The following is a 22,307-nucleotide window of genomic DNA, read 5'->3' as shown; positions in this document are numbered from 1 at the left end:
ATTGATTCATGAGAATGAGCTGATTTGTTCCAAACACGAATCACAGGACACTATTATGAATGAGCTGAAACTTTATTATTATGTTATGTTTCATCTGATTTTTCCATCTTACCTGTTAGTCAAATTTGGTAAGTCATTGTTTAGAGACATCTTCAGCGCTCTGTTTCTAAGTGTGCCAACACAAAAATATTAAGAGGGGCGTGGTTAAGAATTTTGTTGCTGAAGCCGTCAAACTGACGTCATCAGAGTATAATGGCTAGTCCAAATGAGTAAGCAAATGCTCAGACTTAAGGATTACCAAAACAGTTTTTATTTTCAGTGGACTAACTTGCACGTGTTTGACGTTCACAAAAACATCAACAATATGCGCTAGTTAAATAAACATTGAACATTTTGATTTCACGCGGACTTGAACTAGTACAGTCACACCTCCGCCCCGTTTCCACAGCAGCCTGTCAGGGTGGAGGAAAAGCGCGGCGGTCATGTGAGGCTCGAGCATCCCTCTCTCTCTCTCTCCCTCTCTCTCTGCAGAATGATAGAGGGAGCCCGTGAATCACATCATAGTCGTCCTCCCCTCATCCGTCCTCTCCAGCAGACACCGAAAAAACTGCGTTCATGCCAAAATGGGATGTGGAAATTCCTCCGCCACGAGCACGACAGCCGGAGGTAAGTGAGCGAGCGCGTGTGCACGACCGACTGACACGCGCACCGCTCTTTATCAATGGAAGAGTGCGCGGGTGAAGTCAGACATCTGATTTAGCGCTCGGTTTGTCTTCAGACATTTCATTCCGGCTATTAAAAAGTCTCGGTTATTGTAGCAGGAGGGAGGATGTGCAGGAATGTGGAGGTGAAGGATCTGACGCCTAATAAATCGGTCATGGAGATTCCGTCCCTCGCGTCTGATACGTATTCAGGTCAGATCTGCGCTTGTAGACTTAATGAGGAGAGAGCAGGGAAAAATGAAGACGAGTCAAATGAGATCTGTTTAGCATGTAAATTGTTTCTCTCGGACAAGGCGGTGACAGAAGCGCTTTCGCTTTTCAAAGGGAGAAGAATCGACTAATTAATTTCTCTGACTAGAGATTCCTCTCAGATCTAAACTCAGAGATCTTGAATTTCGGCTGTCCGCATTTGTAAAATTATGGTTGATTCCCAGTCAGAAAATGCATGTAATAAAAGCGTGAACAGATGTTATGTTTTTGAAAGGTCACAGTTAACGTTAGCACATCATTCTTATATTATTAGCCTTCTTAAAATATAGCATTCTATAATAAATAATTATAATACACTTGTAATTACACGAAGGTTGTTATTCAGCAAACATAAAATATGTTGAGCATACTGTTAGTAAGAACATTCTGTCAATATTTATGAGGATGTTCAAGTAGAACAGCGGCTAATGAGGACATTCTGAAAATGTTCTCACAATGTTTTCTTTCATAAATATGACATCATAGCAGCATTCTTCTGAATAATGTTCTTCGGTTTTTATCAATGTTGTAAGAACGTTCAAGTATAATAAAGGCAAGGACATTCTGAAATTGTTCTCAAATGTAATCTCCACTTAAACGCTGATTTTCAAGTATGAATTTTGAAAATGTTCTTGGAATGTTTCCTCCCAACATCATGAAAAAAATATATATATTTCAGGGCTTCAAATGTTCATCAAGTGCAGGTAACATCAAAAAGACATTCTGAATCTGTTGAGCCAAGAGATTTTCCCTCCTTACAAATACAACGTTCAGAAATGATGATTTTCTCAGATGTTATGAGAACGTTCTTCAGGAACAAACACTTAAAGATGCTCGGAATATGAGATTATTTGAATGTTGTCTTCTAATGAGAAGTACAAACATCATATGGACATTCCAGACATGTCGATCTCAGAATAATTTCTCCTTATGTTCTCAGAATGTTTTCCCTCAAATTTATATGCAAAATAAAAAGAATCGACTACTCATTTTCCCTAGAGATTTCTCTCAGATCTAAACTCAGAGATCTTGATTATCGGCTGTGCACATTTGTAAAACTGAGGTTGATTCCCAGTCAGCAAATGTATGTTCTAAAAGCGTGAACAGATGTTATGTTTTTGAAAGGTCACAGTTAACGTTAGCACATCATTCTAACCTTATTTTTAGCCTCCTTAAAATATAGCATTCTTTGAACACACTTGTAATTTATATGACGGTTATCATTCAGCAAACATAAAATATGTTGAGCATACTGTTAGTAAGAACATTCTGTCAATATTTATGAGGATGTTCAAGTAGAACAGCGGCTAATGAGGACATTCTGAAAATGTTCTCACAATGTTTTCTTTCATAAATATGACATCATAGCAGCATTCTTTTAAATGATGTTCTGAGATTTTTATCGATGTTATAAAAACATTCAGGTATAATAAACGCAAGGACATTCTGAAATCGTTCTCAAATGTAATCTCCACTTGAACGCTGATGTTCAAGTATAAATTTTGAAAATGTTCTGGGAATGTTTTCTCTCAACATCATGAAAAAAATATATATATTTCAGGGCTTCAAATGTTCATCAAGTGCAGATAACATCAAAAAGACATTCTGAATCGGTTGAGGCAAGAGATTTTCCCTCTTTACAAATACAACGTTCAGAAATGATGATTTTCTCATATGTTATGAGAATATTCTTCAGGTACTAACACTTAAAGATGCTCGGAATATGAGATTATTTGAATGTTGTCTTCTAATGAGAAGTACAAACATCATATGGACATTCCAGACATGTCGATCTCAGAATAATTTCTCTTCATGTTCTCAGAATGCTCATAAAGACATTCCGAAAATGCTCTCAGAATGTTTACTCTCAAATTTATATGCAAATTAAGAAGAATCGACTAATCATTTTCTCTAACTAAAGATTCCTCTCAGATCTAAACTCTCGGAGATCTTGAATTTCAGCTGTGCACATTTGTAAAATTGTTATGATATAAGATATGAACAAGCAATACTTGAGTAATAACTGTCCATAACCAAGCCTGATGGTCGTCAGATATGAGATGTGAGAACAGCTGGAGATGATTCATATATTTGAAGTCAGCAAATGAATTTAAATGCGCATAGATTTCTAAAAAAGTGAATTTGATTCTATAATGCATCACTGGCTTCTCATTGCGATGCAGAAACAAGCTAAACAAAATGAAGTTGGGTTAAAATAGAATTAGCCTTGAGTGAGAGAGAGAAAGTGATGAATGATTGACAGGCGAGGTGTCAAAGTGGCAACATCCCTCACTAAACACCCAAACAGAGGAACTCGAGCCTCAAAAAGAACATTTGATTGCTCAGATAATGCTCAGAATTTAGTTTCATGGCCTATATGCTGTTTTCAAGACTGCTGGTTTTGTTTTGGATTCTCTTACAATAGGTATTAGACCCATTCAAGGCCAAAAAAACATTCATTTTCTCATAGTATAAACTGTAGTATCAGCTCTTTTCTCTGTCTGAAAACTCCAACTTTCAGAGTCTGCTCTTCACTGATTGGTTAGATGCCACCACTGTTATGATTGGTCAGAACCAAATTACTATTACCATTTCTGAATTTCACTTTACTTGTAAACACAACAGTAATGATCACATCTTTTTTACTGTATCAGTATGAGTCCTCATCCTTTGAAAGTTTTTTTTTTTTTGGAAAGAAGATTATCGAAAATTCGGATGTTCCAGGCCTCATCTACAACAGTATTTGAGGGTCAAAATAGATGTTTGTGCTGGCTATCAATGAATATTATAGATTGCCATTATGCAAATGTGTTATATTTGTGCAGGAAGGCTGGAATAACTGATGACTCAATCATTCAACTAAAATCATGACACGAAATGACATGAAAAAAAAATCACCATATATCGGCCGATAACTGATTCTCTTATTGGGCCTATATATAAACAATAATATTAAAAACAAAAAAAAACAAAAATCACCATATATCGGCCGATAACTGATTCTCTTATTGGGCCTATATATAAACAATAATATTAAAAACAAAAAAAAACAAAAATCACCATATATCGGCCGATAACTGATTCTCTTATTGGGCCGATATATAAACAATAATATTAAAAACAAAACAAAAAAAAAATCACCATATATCGGCCGATAACTGATTCTCTTATTGGGCCGATATATAAACAATAAAAAAATAAAATAAAATAAAAAATAAAAAATCACCATATATCGGCCGATAACTGATTCTCTTATTGGGCCGATATATAAACAATAATATTAAAAACAAAACAAAAAAAATCACCATATATCGGCCGATAACTGATTCTCTTATTGGGCCGATATATAAACAATAATATTAAAAACAAAACAAAAAAAAAAATCACCATATATCGGCCGATAACTGATTCTCTTATTGGGCCGATATATAAACAATAATATTAAAAACAAAACAAAACAAAAAAATCACCAAATATCGGCCGATAACTGATTCTCTTATTGGGCCGATATATAAACAATAATATAAAAAAATAAAAAAAAAAAATAAAAAATCACCATATATCGGCCGATAACTGATTCTCTTATTGGGCCTATATATAAACAATAATATTAAAAACAAAACAAAAAAAAAATCACCATATATCGGCCGATAACTGATTCTCTTATTGGGCCGATATATAAACAATAATATTAAAAACTAAACAAAAAAAATCACCATATATCGGCCGATAACTGATTCTCTTATTGGGCCTATATATAAACAATAATATTAAAAACAAAACAAAAAAAAAAAAAATCACAAATATCGGCCGATAACTGATTCTCTTATTGGGCCGATATATAAACAATAATATAAAAAAAAAAAAAAAAAATAAAAAATAAAAAAAAATCACCATATATCGGCCGATAACTGATTCTCTTATTGGGCCGATAAATAAACAATAATATTAAAAACAAAACAAAAAAAAAAATCACCATATATCGGCCGATAACTGATTCTCTTATTGGGCCGATATATAAACAATAATATTAAAAACAAAACAAACAAAAAAAAAATCACCAAATATCGGCCGATAACTGATTCTCTTATTGGGCCGATATATAAACAATAATATAAAAAAATAAATAAATAAAAAAAAAAAAATCACCATATATCGGCCGATAACTGATTCTCTTATTGGGCCGATATATAAACAATAATATTAAAAACAAAACAAAAAAAAAAAAAATCACCAAATATCGGCCGATAACTGATTCTCTTATTGGGCCTATATATAAACAATAATATTAAAACAAAACAAAACAAAAAAATCACCATATATCGGCCGATAACTGATTCTCTTATTGGGCCTATATATAAACAATAATATTAAAAACAAAACAAAAAAAAAATCTCTATATCAGCCGATAACTGATTCTCTTATTTGGCCTATAAATAAACAATAATATTAAAAACAAAACAAACAAAAAAAAAAAATCACCATACATCGGCCGATAACTGATTCTCTTATTGGGCCGATATATAAACAATAATATTAAAAACAAAACAAAAAAAAATCACCATATATCGGCCGATAACTGATTCTCTTATTGGGCCGATATATAAACAATAATATTAAAAACAAAACAAAAAAAAAAAAATCACCATATATCGGCCGATAACTGATTCTCTTATTGGGCCGATATATAAACAATAATATTAAAAACAAAACAAAAAAAAAAAAAATCACCAAATATCGGCCGATAACTGATTCTCTTATTGGGCCGATATATAAACAATAATATAAAAAAATAAATAAATAAAAAAAAAAAATCACCATATATCGGCCGATAACTGATTCTCTTATTGGGCCTATATATAAACAATAATATTAAAAACAAAACAAAAAAAAATCACCATATATCGGCCGATAACTGATTCTCTTATTGGGCCGATATATAAACAATAATATTAAAAACAAAAAAAAAAAATCACCATATATCGGCCGATAACTGATTCTCTTATTGGGCCTATATATAAACAATAATATTAAAAAAAAAAAAAAATCACCAAATATCGGCCGATAACTGATTCTCTTATTGGGCCGATATATAAACAATAATATTAAAAAAAAAAATAAATAAAAAAAAAAAATCACCATATATCGGCCGATAACTGATTCTCTTATTGGGCCTATATATAAACAATAATATTAAAAACAAAAACAAAAAAAATCACCATATATCGGCCGATAACTGATTCTCCTATTGGGCCTATATATAAACAATAATATTAAAACAAAACAAAACAAAAAAATCACCATATATCGGCCGATAACTGATTCTCTTATTGGGCCTATATATAAACAATAATATTAAAAACAAAACAAAAAAAAAATCTCTATATATCGGCCGATAACTGATTCTCTTATTTGGCCTATAAATAAACAATAATATTAAAAACAAAACAAACAAAAAAAAAAAATCACCATATATCGGCCGATAACTGATGCTCTTATTGGGCCGATATATAAACAATAATATTAAAAACAAAACAAAAACAAAAAAATCACCATATATCGGCCGATAACTGATTCTCTTATTGGGCCGATATATAAACAATAATATTAAAAACAATACAAAAAAAAATCACCATATATCGGCCGATAACTGATTCTCTTATTGGGCCGATATATAAACAATAATATTAAAAACAAAACAAAAAAAATCACCATATATCGGCCGATATAAAAAAATAGTATTACAAATCTACATATATCGACGATAACTAATTCTCCTATTGGGCTGATATAAACAATAATATTAATAATCAGCATATATTGGCTGATAGCTAATTCTCTTATTGGGCCGATATAAACAATAACATGTTTAAAAAAAAAATCAGCATTTATCGGCCGATAATAAATTGTCTTATTGGGCTGATAACAATAAAATTAAAATAGGCATACATTTTTAAATAAATTCTCTTATTTGACCAATAATGATAAAATAAAAAACATTTATGGTTGATAATAAAATTTCTTATTGGGCCGATAATGATTATATTAAAATGAGCTTAATAATTATCTTTTTGGGCTAATAATGATAACATTAAAAATCATCATTTATCTCCCAATAAATAATTCTCTATTTAGGCTAATAATGATAATAAAAAATAAGCATTTATTGGCCATTAATTAATTTAGTTTTTTTATCAGGCATATAAACAGTAACATTAAAAATCAGACTTTACTGTCCAATAATTGATAATCTTATTGGGCTGATAACAGTACCATTAAAATAAGGATTTTGTTGGCCGATAATTAACTTTTTATCAGGTCGATGAAAAGAATAACATTAAAAATAAGCATTTATTGAGAAATACCGATATGGCCAATAAATATATCCTACATAGCGCTTTTAAAAATGTTCAGATTCTTTTAAGTAAACTGGTTTGTCCATTAATACTGTTCATCACACCCATTTTTAACATTACATGACACACAAAATCACATGACTTTTTAATACGCACACTGGAATTTCTTCAGTAAAAGTGTCTCCATAGTTTATGCAGTTTTCTTATCAATTAAAAAGTTTATCCTACTCTGTTATTCACATGTTTCGACAACCGAAAATGCGCATAAAAAATAGGTGGATGGAAACAAAGCTTGTTCAGATTACTTATTTTAAATTAGTTGACTCAACCCAATTATTTTATGGTATTTTTTGGGGTAGGTGGGGGGGGGGGGGGGTGATTTTTTAACTGTTTTATGTTCAGTTTGTAAAAACTATTACGTTAAGTAAATCGATTTGTGTTGGGACAACATGATGTAATAGTGTGGAACCCAGCATTTTTTACAGTGTATATCTTGGAAGACCAGAGAGTGAGTTAATGAACAGCCATTTGTTTTTTATACATGAGCTGCCATTTAAAAACGAGAAGACCACAACTGAGATATTCAAATTTTCTTCATATCAAAAACAGCACATAACTCTGTGTACTGCGCATCTCAAGATGAAGGATTGCCTGTATACATTTCCTGACCAGATAAAACTGACCTGGATTCTCAACTCAGAGCAAAAACAAAACAAAAAAACACACCCAGATAGTTCAAGTTCACCATTTACTCTGCAAAGACTGAATCCACCAAAAACAAAGAGCCTAAACAGAGTGGAGTGATGGCTCCAGGCACTGAGAAAAGCCAGATGCCATTGAGAATCGCCACTGTGCTTTCTGTCTTAAAGGGTGAATTAAGAGACACCGCACAAATGAACATTTGTGAGCAAAGAACTGAACTGCAGATTGAATAAAACTCCTGCAAACATTACTCTTGTGACCTCGACAATCAGTAGAGAGAAAAAGAATGCGAGTCTATATGGTTGATCTTCGGTGTGGTTTACTGTGTTTTCTGATGGAGCTGGACTCCCTATTCTACACTTTTGCAGTAAAAGCTTTTCTAAAGTTAATTTACAGTGACTACATTTAGCAGATGCTTTTATCCAGAGCGACTTACAAAGAAGGATAAATGAAGCACTTCGAAATCAACGGAGAGTAGCAATGTGTAAATGCAACACGGGCTCAGTGGGAAAATGTTCCCAGGGATAAATTTTTGAGAACTGAGAAATATGTGCATGTGGGTAACTAATAAAATAAAATAACCAATAAAAGTGGGCTGATAAATCAATGAAGCATTAATAAAAACATAGTTTAGACCAATAAATACATCATAAAACCAATGTGGTGTTGAATTTGGACTTTAATCCTATTTTTTGTCTTTTCCAGGTCCTGCAGAGGTGGCCAAAGATGTGTGAGTTAATTAATTTACAACATATCCAAACACACCATCTCCATCAATATGAGAATGAATGTCACGACTGTCTGTCCCCCTCTGACCGACAGAAATGAATCATAATTATTACCAATAATTATTAGAAATAGTTATTATTAGACAAACATACTCACATACAGTACACACTCACATTTTTACATAATTATTAAAAATTAATCATAATTATTATTGATTAACATACTTAAAACCACACACAAACATACATGCACAAACACACACTCACATACAGTACACATTCATACACTTACATAATTATAAAAAAATAATCATAATCATACTTAATAACAATTAATTATTAATCACTATTAAATAATCATAATTATCACATTTACATAATTATTAGAAATGAATCATAATTATCAATTAACATACTCATAAAAACACACTCACACATTAACATAATTATTAGAAATTAATAATAATTAATTATTAATCATAATAAAATAATAATAATTATCACATTAATATAATTATTACAAATAATAATAATCATAATTAATAACAATTCATTATTAATCATATTTAAATAAGCATAATTAGCACATTTACATAATTATTAAAATTAAAATGAATCATAATTATTATTAACACTCATAAACACACACACACACAGTACACACCCATACATTTACATATTTATTAGAAAATAATCATAATTAATAATAATCATAATGAATAATAATTAATTAATTGCTAATCATAATAAAATAATCATAATTATCACATTTACATAACTAGAAACAAATAATAATAATCATAATTAATAACAAATATATATTAATCACAAATAATCATAATTATGTTTACATAATTATTAGAAATTAATTAAAATGATTATTAATTAATATACTCATAAAACACACACAAACACATACAGTACACACACATTTACATAATTATTAGAAAACAATCATATGCACGCACACAGACACAATCTCTCACACAAAAATACACATGCACACACTCACTGAAATACACACAAACACAAATGTAAACACTCACATACACACACAAAACAAACACAAACCTCCACACACACAGGTTTGTTTTTGTGAACTGTGGGGACATTCCATAGGTTTCCATTGCTTTCACACTGTAACTGTATTTTTTATCACCCTACACGCTGTAAAAATGCTGGGCTCCACACAAATTCTTCATATTGTCCCAACACAAATCAATTAAGTTAACTTAATCATTTTTACAAATTTAAGTGGATTGAACATAAAACAAATAAGCTGTCCCAAAAAAAAACCTAACGAATCATGTTGTTTCAACTCATTTTAAAGTCCACATGAAATCAAAACTAACCAGATTGATTTTGTTAGCTCACATTGTGGTGAACAACTCATCTGTGTGTGCCATTAAGAAAAAAAAAGTTTGCCCTTATAATCTTTAATTTAAAGCTGAAAATCGCTTCCTGTTTGTTTTCAGTTAAATTGTACAATTTTCTGAGGTATTGGGCGTGGCTAACATACTTAACCACGCCCTTTTAACTGTCAGTTTTGACAACAAACAGAAATGGTGAGGAGGAGGAGTCTGTTAGGTTGTAACAACTTGCTCTGAAGCTCTTTTCCAGATCTTTCTGAATGAAACACCTACTTTACTACATCCAATCAGCTTGCAGTAGAAAAACAAGCCACACCCACTGTTTTCTCATTTAATATTCTGTTTCTCTAGGAACTGCGTCACAATACATGGAAAAAATGGTCGCAGCTTCCGGTTCAAGCAGACTTAAAATAAGTTTAAACAAACTTAAACATAGTTTAGACTAGCAGCTCTTTCCAACCCGACCCCTAAACCCAAATCTCACAGAGCACTGTGCATTTTTACTTCCTAAAAAAAAAAAAAAACTCATTCTGTATGATTTATAAGCCTGTTGAAAAATACTGTCATCTTCTACTTGTAAAGCCTGTGTCATACATATGTCACTATACAAGTTTGTGTCCTGATATGCCACACACACTCGACCACATGCACAAACACATGACTCAATCAATCGCCCTATTCCAGCAAAGCACTCTGCAGCTCCTGTGGTCTCGATGGGCCCCCGAGGGCCCGAACACAAACTAGCCAATCAAAAAGCATCTCCCCCTTCAGCATCAGCCGCAGCAGATGACAGGCGACCCACACTGGAAAAACGCCTCAGTGTGTTTATTTATGCAGATCTAGTCTTCTGTTGGCGTGGAGCTGAATACATGCTCAGCGTGTGGAACATTCAATGCTTTTCCACACACAAATAAACACGCTGTCACACACTTCAGCATTTTTTACTAGACAGATACTGGTATTCAGCTTTAAGTGACATTTAAAGGCTTAATTAGGTAAGTTAGGGTAATTAGGCAAGTCATTGTATAGCGATAGTTTGTTCTGTAGACAATCGAAACGAAATATTGCTTAAGGGGGCTAATAATATTGAAAAACTGCTTTTATTCTAGCTGAAATAAAACAAATAAGACTTTCTCCAGAGGAAAAAATATTATAGGAAATTTTGAAAATGAAAATAAATGCATACTATAGGTTGTTTGCAATCATATGGTTCTGGTGGTGTGCGAAATTCAGATGGGCAGGAAGTAAAAAACTAAATGAGACATCGAGGAAAGTCCATACTTTTGTGATTTATACCATATTTTAAAGGAGATTTAAATAGAAAAAAAAAATCACATACGTTAAGCATGATCCTTATATCATGAGTTTTCTACTGAACTAAAATATATTTGCCTGTCATCGAGGCGGTAGATGCTGTATAAGCCATTACGTTACATGAAAAGATACTATAGTAAATACTACAGTGTTTGGAGGCATTCTATAGATAATTACTTGAATTAAACTGTCGTAATTATATTGTTGCTGTGGTACAACACAACTGTAGTAATAAACAAATTATTCAATATGCTTCAGTTCTCTACGCTTTTATTATACACAATGCTCCACAGTTTACACTAACGTTACACATAGGCAGAGGGTGAACAAACTCTAAGGTAAGGCTAAGATATGCGCTGCCCTTTAATGCATTTAAAAAGATTTGCGACTGACCAAGAAGAGGTTTCAACAAAAGCACCGCCTAACGTCTATTATATTCAACAAATGATCTCTGGTAATATAGTAATTGATTTATCGAGTGACAATTTTGAATATCCAACCCTTTAAATAAAATAAATTAATTAATTAATTGCAAAAATGTGTCAAGAATCCGAAATCATTCACTTTGTCACGAAGCCAATCGAAAACTGAACTTGTAATTCAGCAATAAATATATAAATATAATCATTTTTAAACTGTGATTCGGATACTGAATTTTTTTTTTTTTTAAACTAGAAACAACAAAAAAAGACCATGAAAATATGACAACTAGGTGTTTATTTGCATTATCTCGGGCTGTGGTAAAGTTATTAGAAATTAAATTAGAGGCAACCATTGCAGAGTAAAGGTGATCCAGTAGCCATTAACTAGCATGAGTAATTGTTTGATTAAATTAGATTTATCTTATTTCAAAATACAAATTAAAACATAATTAAAAATCTTGACTTTATGCCGCATTAAATCACCCCTGTAGAAAACGAGGTGGGGCATACAGATCAGTAATGATGACGAGTGAAGAATGGAGTTTCAAAAGTAACCAAATAATCTACAGGCCTACATTTGATGAAATAAAGTAAAGTAAAATATACTGAATCATGGCCATTTATGAAAAATTAAGTTTATGCTTAATTAATAAGCAGTTACTACTCTTAACAATCACATATAAATAAATAACACACACTTTCACATTACTAATAATTAAGCAACACATTTAGCTACTTTTAAGTGACTTTAGATTGTAATGTAGACCTATTACTTTTCCCCAACACTGCAAAAAAGATCAACATGTCCTGTTATATTTTTCAGACCAGAAATGTAAAACGAGTACTCCAAACGATCTGGAACGATGGACAGTTCCATTTTTGTGCGTATGTGGGCTTTAAATTTGATTGACACACTTACAAAAACTAAAGTGTTCTGTTAATCATCAACATCATATTCCGCCTTACACCCGTTACGTTTTCAATGCAGTTTTTCTCTTTGCTGCTATCTCTGTGGTCTCTAGCCAGGGGGAGGCTAAGCCTTCCCCAGCCTTACACACACACCGCCTATGACTTTATAGTATTACAATTGATCAGTTTACAACGCTACAGTATTCTGTATTATTCATTCACAAAGAGTTGTACACATTATGCACTTTACTGTGTGCTTCAAAAACATGTTTGTTATTAATTACTATAGTTTTTCCCCATCCGGATATCTTCCAGACATATAACAGATGAAAGCATACAAATGCGTGGATGCATAGTCTACATTATTATTTATTTATTTTGTAATATTTTGTAATAACCGGCTAGTTTTGTCGTAAGGTTTGCATTTCTTTTCTGTTCGGTCGATGAACTTACCATCAACAAACATTCACCACTGCTGCGCATCTCGACGTTCACGTTACGGTTGTTTATTCTGCCGAAACGCCAGTATAGACATGGATTATTGCAAAACAACACAGAGATTTCATTGCAGCGATTACATGGCAGGGTACGTTATTTACATTCTCCTGGATATTGTATAAGTGTGGTGGTGTTTGTATCTGTTTTTTTTATTTATTTAATCACATAGATAAGCCTGTATATAATCTTTTTTGCTGCTGTCAAACGAATTATCGCGTTCAAAAAAGTTTGTAAACATGGACGTATTGAAAAAAATGTTGATAACATGCCGCCTTCTCTTCCGTTTTCAGCCATTTTCTTGAACCCCCCCCCCACGTCCCCCCGTCCCCTTTATGAACAGAAACTTATGGAGTTTTATAAAAGCTGTTCGACATTTCTTATTTTGGCCGATTTAAACAATTAAACAACAGAAAACAGAACCATTCTGATGTTCTGATAGCGATTCCTATGTAGAATAATCATTTCCTGCCCTCCATCTGAATTTTGCACATCATCAATGATGTCATGTGAAAACAACCTATATTTGACCCAACTCGAATGTAAACAACCCATCAGAGCAAACAGTACAGTCAAAAAAGAGAAATACACAAAAAAGAGAGCATAAACTGTTATTTGAGGGACTTTTGTCAATCAGAGACACTCTCCATCTTGTCTTTCTGCAGGACAGAAGAGCCTTCGCCGGACGACGAGAAGCGGAGGTTAGCCAGAGCTGTATAATTATGAATATGATAATGATGTGCATGTGAACAGTGATAATGATGATAACGAGGAGCTGAATGTGTTTTGAGCAGGAACTATGGAGGAGTGTATGTGGGTCTTCCTGCTGATCTGACCGCAGTCGCTGCCAGTCAGTCCAAATCCACACGCAAAGGTGAACAACACATTCACAGATTAATAACGAAAGAACAGGAATGACAGTATATGCTGTTTTTTTTTTGTTGTTTTTTTTTTTTTGGTTTTTCATCAGCCTAAATGGTAAGCAAAGTGTCCATGTCATAATTATTATAATTTAACATTTTAATTATATCATTTATAGTTTAATTAATCTAAAATGCACTGTTATATATACATTTTACTTACTAATTACATATTATATATATTTTTTGTGTGTTGTGCTGTAATTTAATAAATTATTCAATATTAAAAGCTATATATATATATATATATATATATATATATATATATATATATATATATATATATATACACACACACACACAGTTGAAGTCAGAATTATTAGCCCCTTGTTTATTTTTTTCCCCAATTTCTGTTTAACAGAGAGAAGATTTTTTTTCAACACATTTCTGAACATAATAGTTTTAATAACTCATCTCTAATAACTGATTTATTTTATCTTTGCCATGATGACAGTAAATAATATTTGACTAGATATTTTCAAGATACTTCTATACAGCTTAAAGTGACATTTAAAGGCTTAACTAGGTTAATTAGGTTAACTAGGCAGGTTAGGGTAATTAGACAAGTTATTGTATAACGATGGTTTGTTCTGTAGACTATCGAAAACAAATTAGCTTAAAGGGGCTAATAATGTTGACCTTAAAATGGTTTAAAAAAATTAAAAACTGCTTTTATTCTAGCCGAAATAAAACAAATAAGACTTTCTCCAGAAGAAAAAATATTATCAGACATACTGTGAAAATTTCCTTGCTCTGTTAAACATCATTTGGCAAATATTTAAAAAAGAAACAAAAATTCAAAGGGGGGCTAATAATTCTGACTTCAACTGTGTGTGTGTGTGTGTGTGTGTGTGTGTGTGTATGTATGTATGTATATATATATAAATATATATAAAATTTATTTATTTATTTATTTCATATACAGTTGAAATCAGAATGTTTAGCCCCCCTGAATTATTAACCCCCCAATTTCTGTTTAACAGAGAGCAGATTTTTTCAACACATTTTTAAACATAATAGTTTTAACTCATTTCTAATAACTTATTTATTTTATCTTTGCCATGATGACAGTAAATAATATTTGACTAGATCTTTTTCAAGACACTTCTATACAGCTTAAAGTGACATTTAAAGGCTTAACTGGGTTAATTAGGTTAACTAGGCAGGTTAGGGTAATTAGGCAAGTTATGGTATAACGATGGTTTGTTCTGTAGACCATCAAATAAAAATAATTTTGACCTTAAAATGGTTTTTAAAAAAATAAAAACTGCTTTTATTCTAGCCGGAATAAAACAAATAAGACTTTCTCCAGAAGAAAAAATATTATCAGACATACTGTGAAAATTTCCTTACTCTGTTAAACATCATTTGGGAAATATTTACAAAAAGAAAAAAAATCAAATTTTTCTGCTAATAATTCTGCCTTCAACTGTAAGTACCTATTATCTTTCGATTCAACTTGATTTAAATAGTATAAATGTTTCCTGGTGGAAAAGTCGACATCCCTAATCAACCACTGTATAATCTCAGACTTCAGAAGCTCTGCTCTGATGAATAGAGTGCAAATGAAATCATTATTTCTCTGAAAAGACATTGGCGTCTCTATTATTCAGCCACATACATTAACAGACATCAGCATATAACAACTAATATGTGTAAATTACCCTTCAGGTTATAATGCATGTTAGAAAAAAAAAGGATGGTAAAAGTTCTCACGACAATGCGGTCGTGATGAAGGGCTGTAATGGCTGGACTGATTACCCATAATAACCCTGTGTTTGCCAGAGCAACAGACTGCGGTATTACATTTAGATTACACAGCACAACATTACCGCACGACTCCAGAGAGAGAGACTTCACGCAGGATCACATCATTACCAGGGGAAAAAAATGGATCTGAAGGGTCTCGGAGTGTCTGTAAAAGCAAATGAATGCATTCATCAGTCTTCTTAAAGAGACGGCGCACAAAAAAATCAGATTTGCTGTTTATTTACTCACCGTCAGCTCATCCAAGATGTAGGTGACTTTATTCAGTAGAGCATTAAAGATCATTTAGAGCTGAAACTGTAGTAAAATCCATGGTAAAGTCAGCGGCACCTTAAGAGTAAAAAAAACACACACAAACAGGCCAAACTAAATTAATATATGGCTCTTCATGTATCTTACAAAGTGAAACTATTAGTGTGTGCAAGAAACAACATTATTTGCAACATTTTTTAAGGAAAAAATCTTTAGCATGTTGCTATAATGAATTAGCATTTCTATCATGTTTTACTATGTTAATGTTAACACGAATGAGCATTTTGTTTTAACAATGCTAACAGGTTTTAACATGTTGCTAACTTTTAATATGCTGCTATCATGAATAAGCATTTTGCTAGCATGTTTTAGTACATAGCTAACATATTTTGCTGTTAGCACTATGCTATTGTTAACACGAATAACCTTGTTGTTTTAACATACTGCTTACATGTTTTAACATGTTGCTAACATTTAATATGCTGCTATAATTAATTAGCATTTTGCTAGCATGTTAAAGTACATGGCTAACATGTTTTACTATGTTAATGTAAACACAATGTTATTGATAACATGACTGAGCTTCTTGTTTTAACATAATACTGACATGTTTTAACATGTTGCTAACTTTTAATATGCTGCTATAATTAATTAGCATTTTGCTAGCATGTTAAAGTACATGGTTAACATGTTTTACAACGTTAATGTTAAAACTATGCTATTGTTAACATGAATGAGCATCTTGTTTTAACATATTGCTAACTTTTATTATGATGCTATAATCAATTAGCATTTTGCTAGCATGTTTTAGTACATGGCTAACATGTTTTACTATGTTAATGTTAGCACTATGCTATTGTGAACATGAACGAGCTACTTGTTTTAACATAATGCTAGCATGTTTTAACATGTTGCTAACTTTTAATATGCTGCTATAATTAATTAGCAGTTCTTTAGCATGTTCTGGTAGATGGCTCATATGTTTTACTATATGTTAATGCTAACACTATGCTATTGTTAACAAGAATGAACATGTTGTTTTAACATATTGCTAACATGTTTTAACACATTGCTACCTTTTAGTAAGTTACTATAATGAATTAGCATTTTGTTAGTGTTGAAAATTAAAGAACCCAGGCCAGGAGACTTGTTTCAAGCTAGCATGTTTTAGTACACGGCTAACATGTTTTACAATGTTAATGTTAAAACTATGCTATTGTTAACACAAATGAGCATGTTGTTTTAACATTTTGCTAACATGTTATAACCTATTGCTAACTTTTCGTACGTTGCTATAATAAATTAACATTTTTGATAGCATGTTTTAGTACATGGCTCACATTCATTCATTTTCTTTTCGGCATAGTCCCTTTAATATTCTGGGGTCGCCACAGCGGAATGAACACATGGCCAACATGTTTTACTGTGTTAATGTAAACACAATGTTATTGTTAGCATGAATGAGCATCTTGTTTTACCATACTGCTAACATGTTTTAACATGTTGCTAACTTTTAATATGCTGCCATATTTAATTAACATTTCTTTTGCATGTTTAAGTACATGGCTCACATGTTTTAAATATGCAAATTTTAACACTATGGTATTGTTAACATGAATGAGCATGTTGTTTTAACATATAGCTTTTAGTATGTTGCTATAATGAATTTTCATTTTGCATTATTACATGACTAACATGTTTTACTATGTCATTGTTAACACAAATGAACATCTTGTTTTAACAATGCTAAAGTGTTTTATAATGTTTTTAATGATATTTTAACTTTAATATGATGCTACAATTAATTAGTATTTCATTAGCATGTTTTAGTACATGGCTAATGTGTTTTATTAAGTTAATATTGACACTATGCTATTGTTAACACGAATTAGCAAGTTGTTTTGACGTATTGCTGACATGTTGCTAACCTTTAGCTGCTTAAACATTTTAAATGTTATGCTATTTTGCTTAGCATTTGGTTGACAAATTGATATTTTGCTAATAGTGAGTCACATTCAGTATTCTAAAGTCTCATAATTTACCTAGCATGTTTATGGTCGTACTTTAGTGTAGCATGAACTATATTTAATTTAGCAACTAGATTTCAAATCAAAGACACTTGTACAAACGTGGTTTACATATTAATGCAGCATTGTCTTTTTCTTAAAAGAAAGACTTAGTATACCGTATTTGTAGTACACAATGTAGATTTAACATTACTAGCATGAATTAACATGATTCTAGCATGTTTTTGAAGATTTAGCATGCTGCTAACATGTTTTAGCACACTGTTAATGTGATTTAAATTGTTAATGTTAACGACATACTAACACAAATTAGCATAACACCTTGCTAACTTTTAATACGTTGCTAACATATTTAACATTTATGTTTAGGGCTATTTTTCTTAACATTTTGTTAGCAATTTAGCACTTTGCTAATGTTTTAAGTCATTTTCAGAGACTCATACCATATTTACATTTGTAATACTTCAACAATCAATACATCAGCAAAACTCCTCCATACATCATGCATTTATTATTAATTTTTCCATATTGCTGATTGATGCCCTCATTTTCTGTGCTAGTCAACAGATGTTTACCGCAGACCCTCAGATAAAACAACCCAGACCAGACCATTAGCTTATTTATTTTGCACGTGTGTGAACAGCAGGTGTATGTTGAGCAGATTTTCTGATAAGAGTCTCGTCTGCAAAAAATGTGTGTGTGTTGTGTGTGTGTGTGACCCGTCACCTTCTTCCTAATAACTTAGTTAAAGCTCTCCAGAGAAGGCAGACACACACTTTATTACACGAGTCTTTCAATTAGCGCCGTCTGTTGAAGCTCAAACGAAATGTAAATGTCAAGATTGCTCATGTTGGATAATAAACACCAACAGCTTCCTGCTTCTTCTTCTTCTTCAGAGTGAAAGCAGATCAAAGCTATAAATATCAGATGGGATTTACAATGGATATTCAAGGATGGAGCTGATTTTGGGACCCAAACAGGATGACATCATCATGACATCATACAGAGGGGTTGTGTTTGGAACACTGAGCATTATTGTGACTGTGAATGTAGGCACTGTTGCTGTGGTAACCGCTGACCTCTCACTTCTCCGAGATTCACCACGGCAGGGCATTTCCCAAAATCTGGAGACCCGATCAACTGTACATCTCTGCAATAACAGACTATTCTCTCTGCTTTTTCTCTTAGAGAAATATGTTAGGAAGAGTAATGCTGTATTTTACATATGTGTAAGTATTGGGGGCGGGGAATAACAATGTAGTCAAAATGTTTAGCACTAACATGACTAGCGATGTTGAGTTGACTACTACATGGAAATACGATGTGAATATAGACTGTAGTTTTCTTATACACTTTGATAGTCGCATCACTGTTACAGTTAACACACGCGTATTAGCATTTACTAATGGAAGAGTTCTTATATTTATTCTATTTCAGGATAAAAACCTGCGATTGTACGATAAAAATTTTTAGTGATTCATGTGAATTCTGTATATGATATTAAAAAGTATGAGATTTTAAGAAACGGAATCTGGAAAAATGGTCTATTTGCATCTACATTCACAAAAAAAGCCCTAGGGGGCGATCACACCAAACGCGCTTTTGCGTTGAAGGCACCTTTTTTGAATGGTTTACTACCGGCTGCAAGCGTTTTGCGTGCTGCTTATGCGCCCTTGTGTTTTAACCACCTGCTGCGCCTCGCATTTTTGCCCTTGCACGCCTTGCTCTATTATTAAATATTACAATTATATTAATATTAGTGGTGGGCCGTTATCGGCATTAACGCGAGACTTTTATTGGGCGATTAAAAAAAAATATCGCTGTTAATCTATTCTCAAAGTTGGGTTGGGAGCTGGGTCTAACCTACGCAAGCCATGATGACTTTCACCTTGATATTTTAGCACGGATGTATACCTGGCCGAATTGCACTGTAGGTGGTGAGAATGAATCGGTGGTGGACTACACTGTGTGTATTCCTACTGTGAAATTACCACATCAAATGTGACGTGCTAACATGGACGCAGTTCACTAGAGTGAATCTGATTAATGTTAGCTCCACATCTAACTATCAGGCACCTGTAGAGTTTATGCATTCAAGTAAAACATTTACAAATAAAATGGACCAGGTGCTTTTTAAAATGAATGACGGTGAATGAAAGTCAAACCGGTGAGCCGTCTGACAAAAATGTAACCTTGTGAATCAAATCAGCAGCATGCCCTTCTGGATCTTTCACTTACTTCGAAGACACCACTGACTACGCTTACATGGTCATCTGTAGTCTATTTATTTGCCTTAATAGACAATAATATAATTAAGGTGTTTACGTGAAGTGCTTTCATGTTAAAGTTTCCTGTAATTTTGGGTGACTTTAACTGCAGTTCGGCAGTTTCACATTCACTCATGAACATTTCATCCATGCCCCCGTGACAAACTTCGGTATTAGATGCAAATAAGGAGTAAGGACTGGTGAGAGTGTTATGGAATTTAATAACACACACCAAATGGAAAGAAAAAACGTCCGCATTTCGCAATGTGTGTGTGTGTGCGGTCCTTTACTGACAGCCACGTGTGTGGATCTTGTTGGAAAATATGGTGAAAAGTCCTACATGACGGTAATAGTTTGATTGTGGTGTTTACTTCAATAATGCCACTAATATATGCACTCCACATGTCTTAATTCTATTTCTGTTTAGTTCAGTTATGACTTTAGTCGGATTAAGGTAATCAAAAATCACTGTTTGGAGCTTATGTAGGCCTACAGTTCAAAATTTATATTTAACTGAATAAACAGTTAGTAAACACAAGTACATCTTATTGAACATCATTTATTTTCATCACCAATTATCATAGTTGAACAGTTTCTTAAGCAGTTTGTGATGCATTTTGATGTCATTATTTGGGTAGCACATATATTCTGAACGCCTTCGGCAGAATTCAAATGAGCCATTTTAATCTAGATTAATTCCAATATTACAGTGAGATTAATCTAGATTTTAAAAAATTATCTATGCCCACCTATAATTAATATCAACAGCAACACTCGCACAATGCCCAGCTGATTCAGTCATTGCCTAGCAACATAAAAAAGTGCACCGCACTTCTTTTATTCTTGTCAACAAAAAAGGCAGTGCGGCATGCCTCGCGTTTTTGGAACGTAAAGGTGCGTTCGGTGTGATCGGCCCCATAAACTTTTTTTCCCTTTTTGTAAGGTGCACATGAAAAAAGAAAGAAATAACACGATGTAACATTTCTAGAATGTTTTTCCTAGCATAGCATTTCATATTACTATGCATTAGCATGTTGCTAGGATGTTTGTAATACCTCAGCATGTTAGTAGGATGAATTAGCATATTTACTAATTTGTGATTATTTTCTCAAACTTAAACAAAACATTTTATATAATCAAGGTCCCCCCCCCACACATTTTTTAACCTTACCACCAAAATGAATTAGCAAATAAATTAAATTAAAATACAATTACACCAGGAATAGATAAAAATATAGAAAAATATTAATGATAATAAAATAAATAAAAGAATAATAATAAAAATAAATAAATTAATAAATAAATAAATAAAACTAACTTTAAAAAATTATTCAAATACATAATGACCTACAGTACATAATAATACAAATCAATAATCTGATACATTTATAGTGGTCTTTTACATAAATATGAAACCAAACCATATTGGTGATCACAATTAAACCTGTGTGCACAGATTTCTTTATATAAATCAGATAAAGGAGAGTCTTCCTTTTTTCAAAATGTGTGATCATAGGTTGCCATGTCTCATAAAATGTTTGGACAGATCCCTTCATTAAATATTTAACTTTCTCTAATTTCAAATCTAAAATCAGATCACACATCCACATTGAAGCTTTAGGTGAAGCTGGTGATTTCCACTGAAGTAGTATTCTTCTGCTTGCTAACAAAGCAGCGAAGGCGATAACATTTTTTTCCTTGTCATTGATATCTTGTGTTCTGGTACACCAAAAACAGCTCAAAACCAGGTTTTATCTCTAAATTAAAGGCATCATTTTACGTTTTAAATATTTGTGTCCAATAGTCA

At 32.4% G+C, this 22,307-nt stretch overlaps 1 protein-coding gene across 1 annotated transcript; it reads left to right on the top strand.

Moving 5' to 3' along the window:
- Positions 1-466: 466 nt before the first annotated feature.
- Positions 467-19,723, top strand: LOC130219932 (overexpressed in colon carcinoma 1 protein homolog). Its single transcript, XM_056452442.1, is given in 6 exon segments — positions 467-601; positions 603-666; positions 8,735-8,759; positions 13,933-13,968; positions 14,059-14,141; positions 19,130-19,723. Coding segments are annotated over 6 exon segments (282 nt in total). The 5' UTR covers positions 467-532; the 3' UTR covers positions 19,135-19,723.
- The last annotated feature ends 2,584 nt before the right edge of the window (positions 19,724-22,307 follow it).

Source organism: Danio aesculapii, chromosome 25, assembly GCF_903798145.1.
Source record: "Danio aesculapii chromosome 25, fDanAes4.1, whole genome shotgun sequence".
Taxonomy (NCBI): domain Eukaryota; kingdom Metazoa; phylum Chordata; class Actinopteri; order Cypriniformes; family Danionidae; genus Danio; species Danio aesculapii.
The sequence above is the reverse complement of the archived record's forward strand: the minus strand, read 5'-3'. Positions and strand labels throughout refer to the sequence as shown.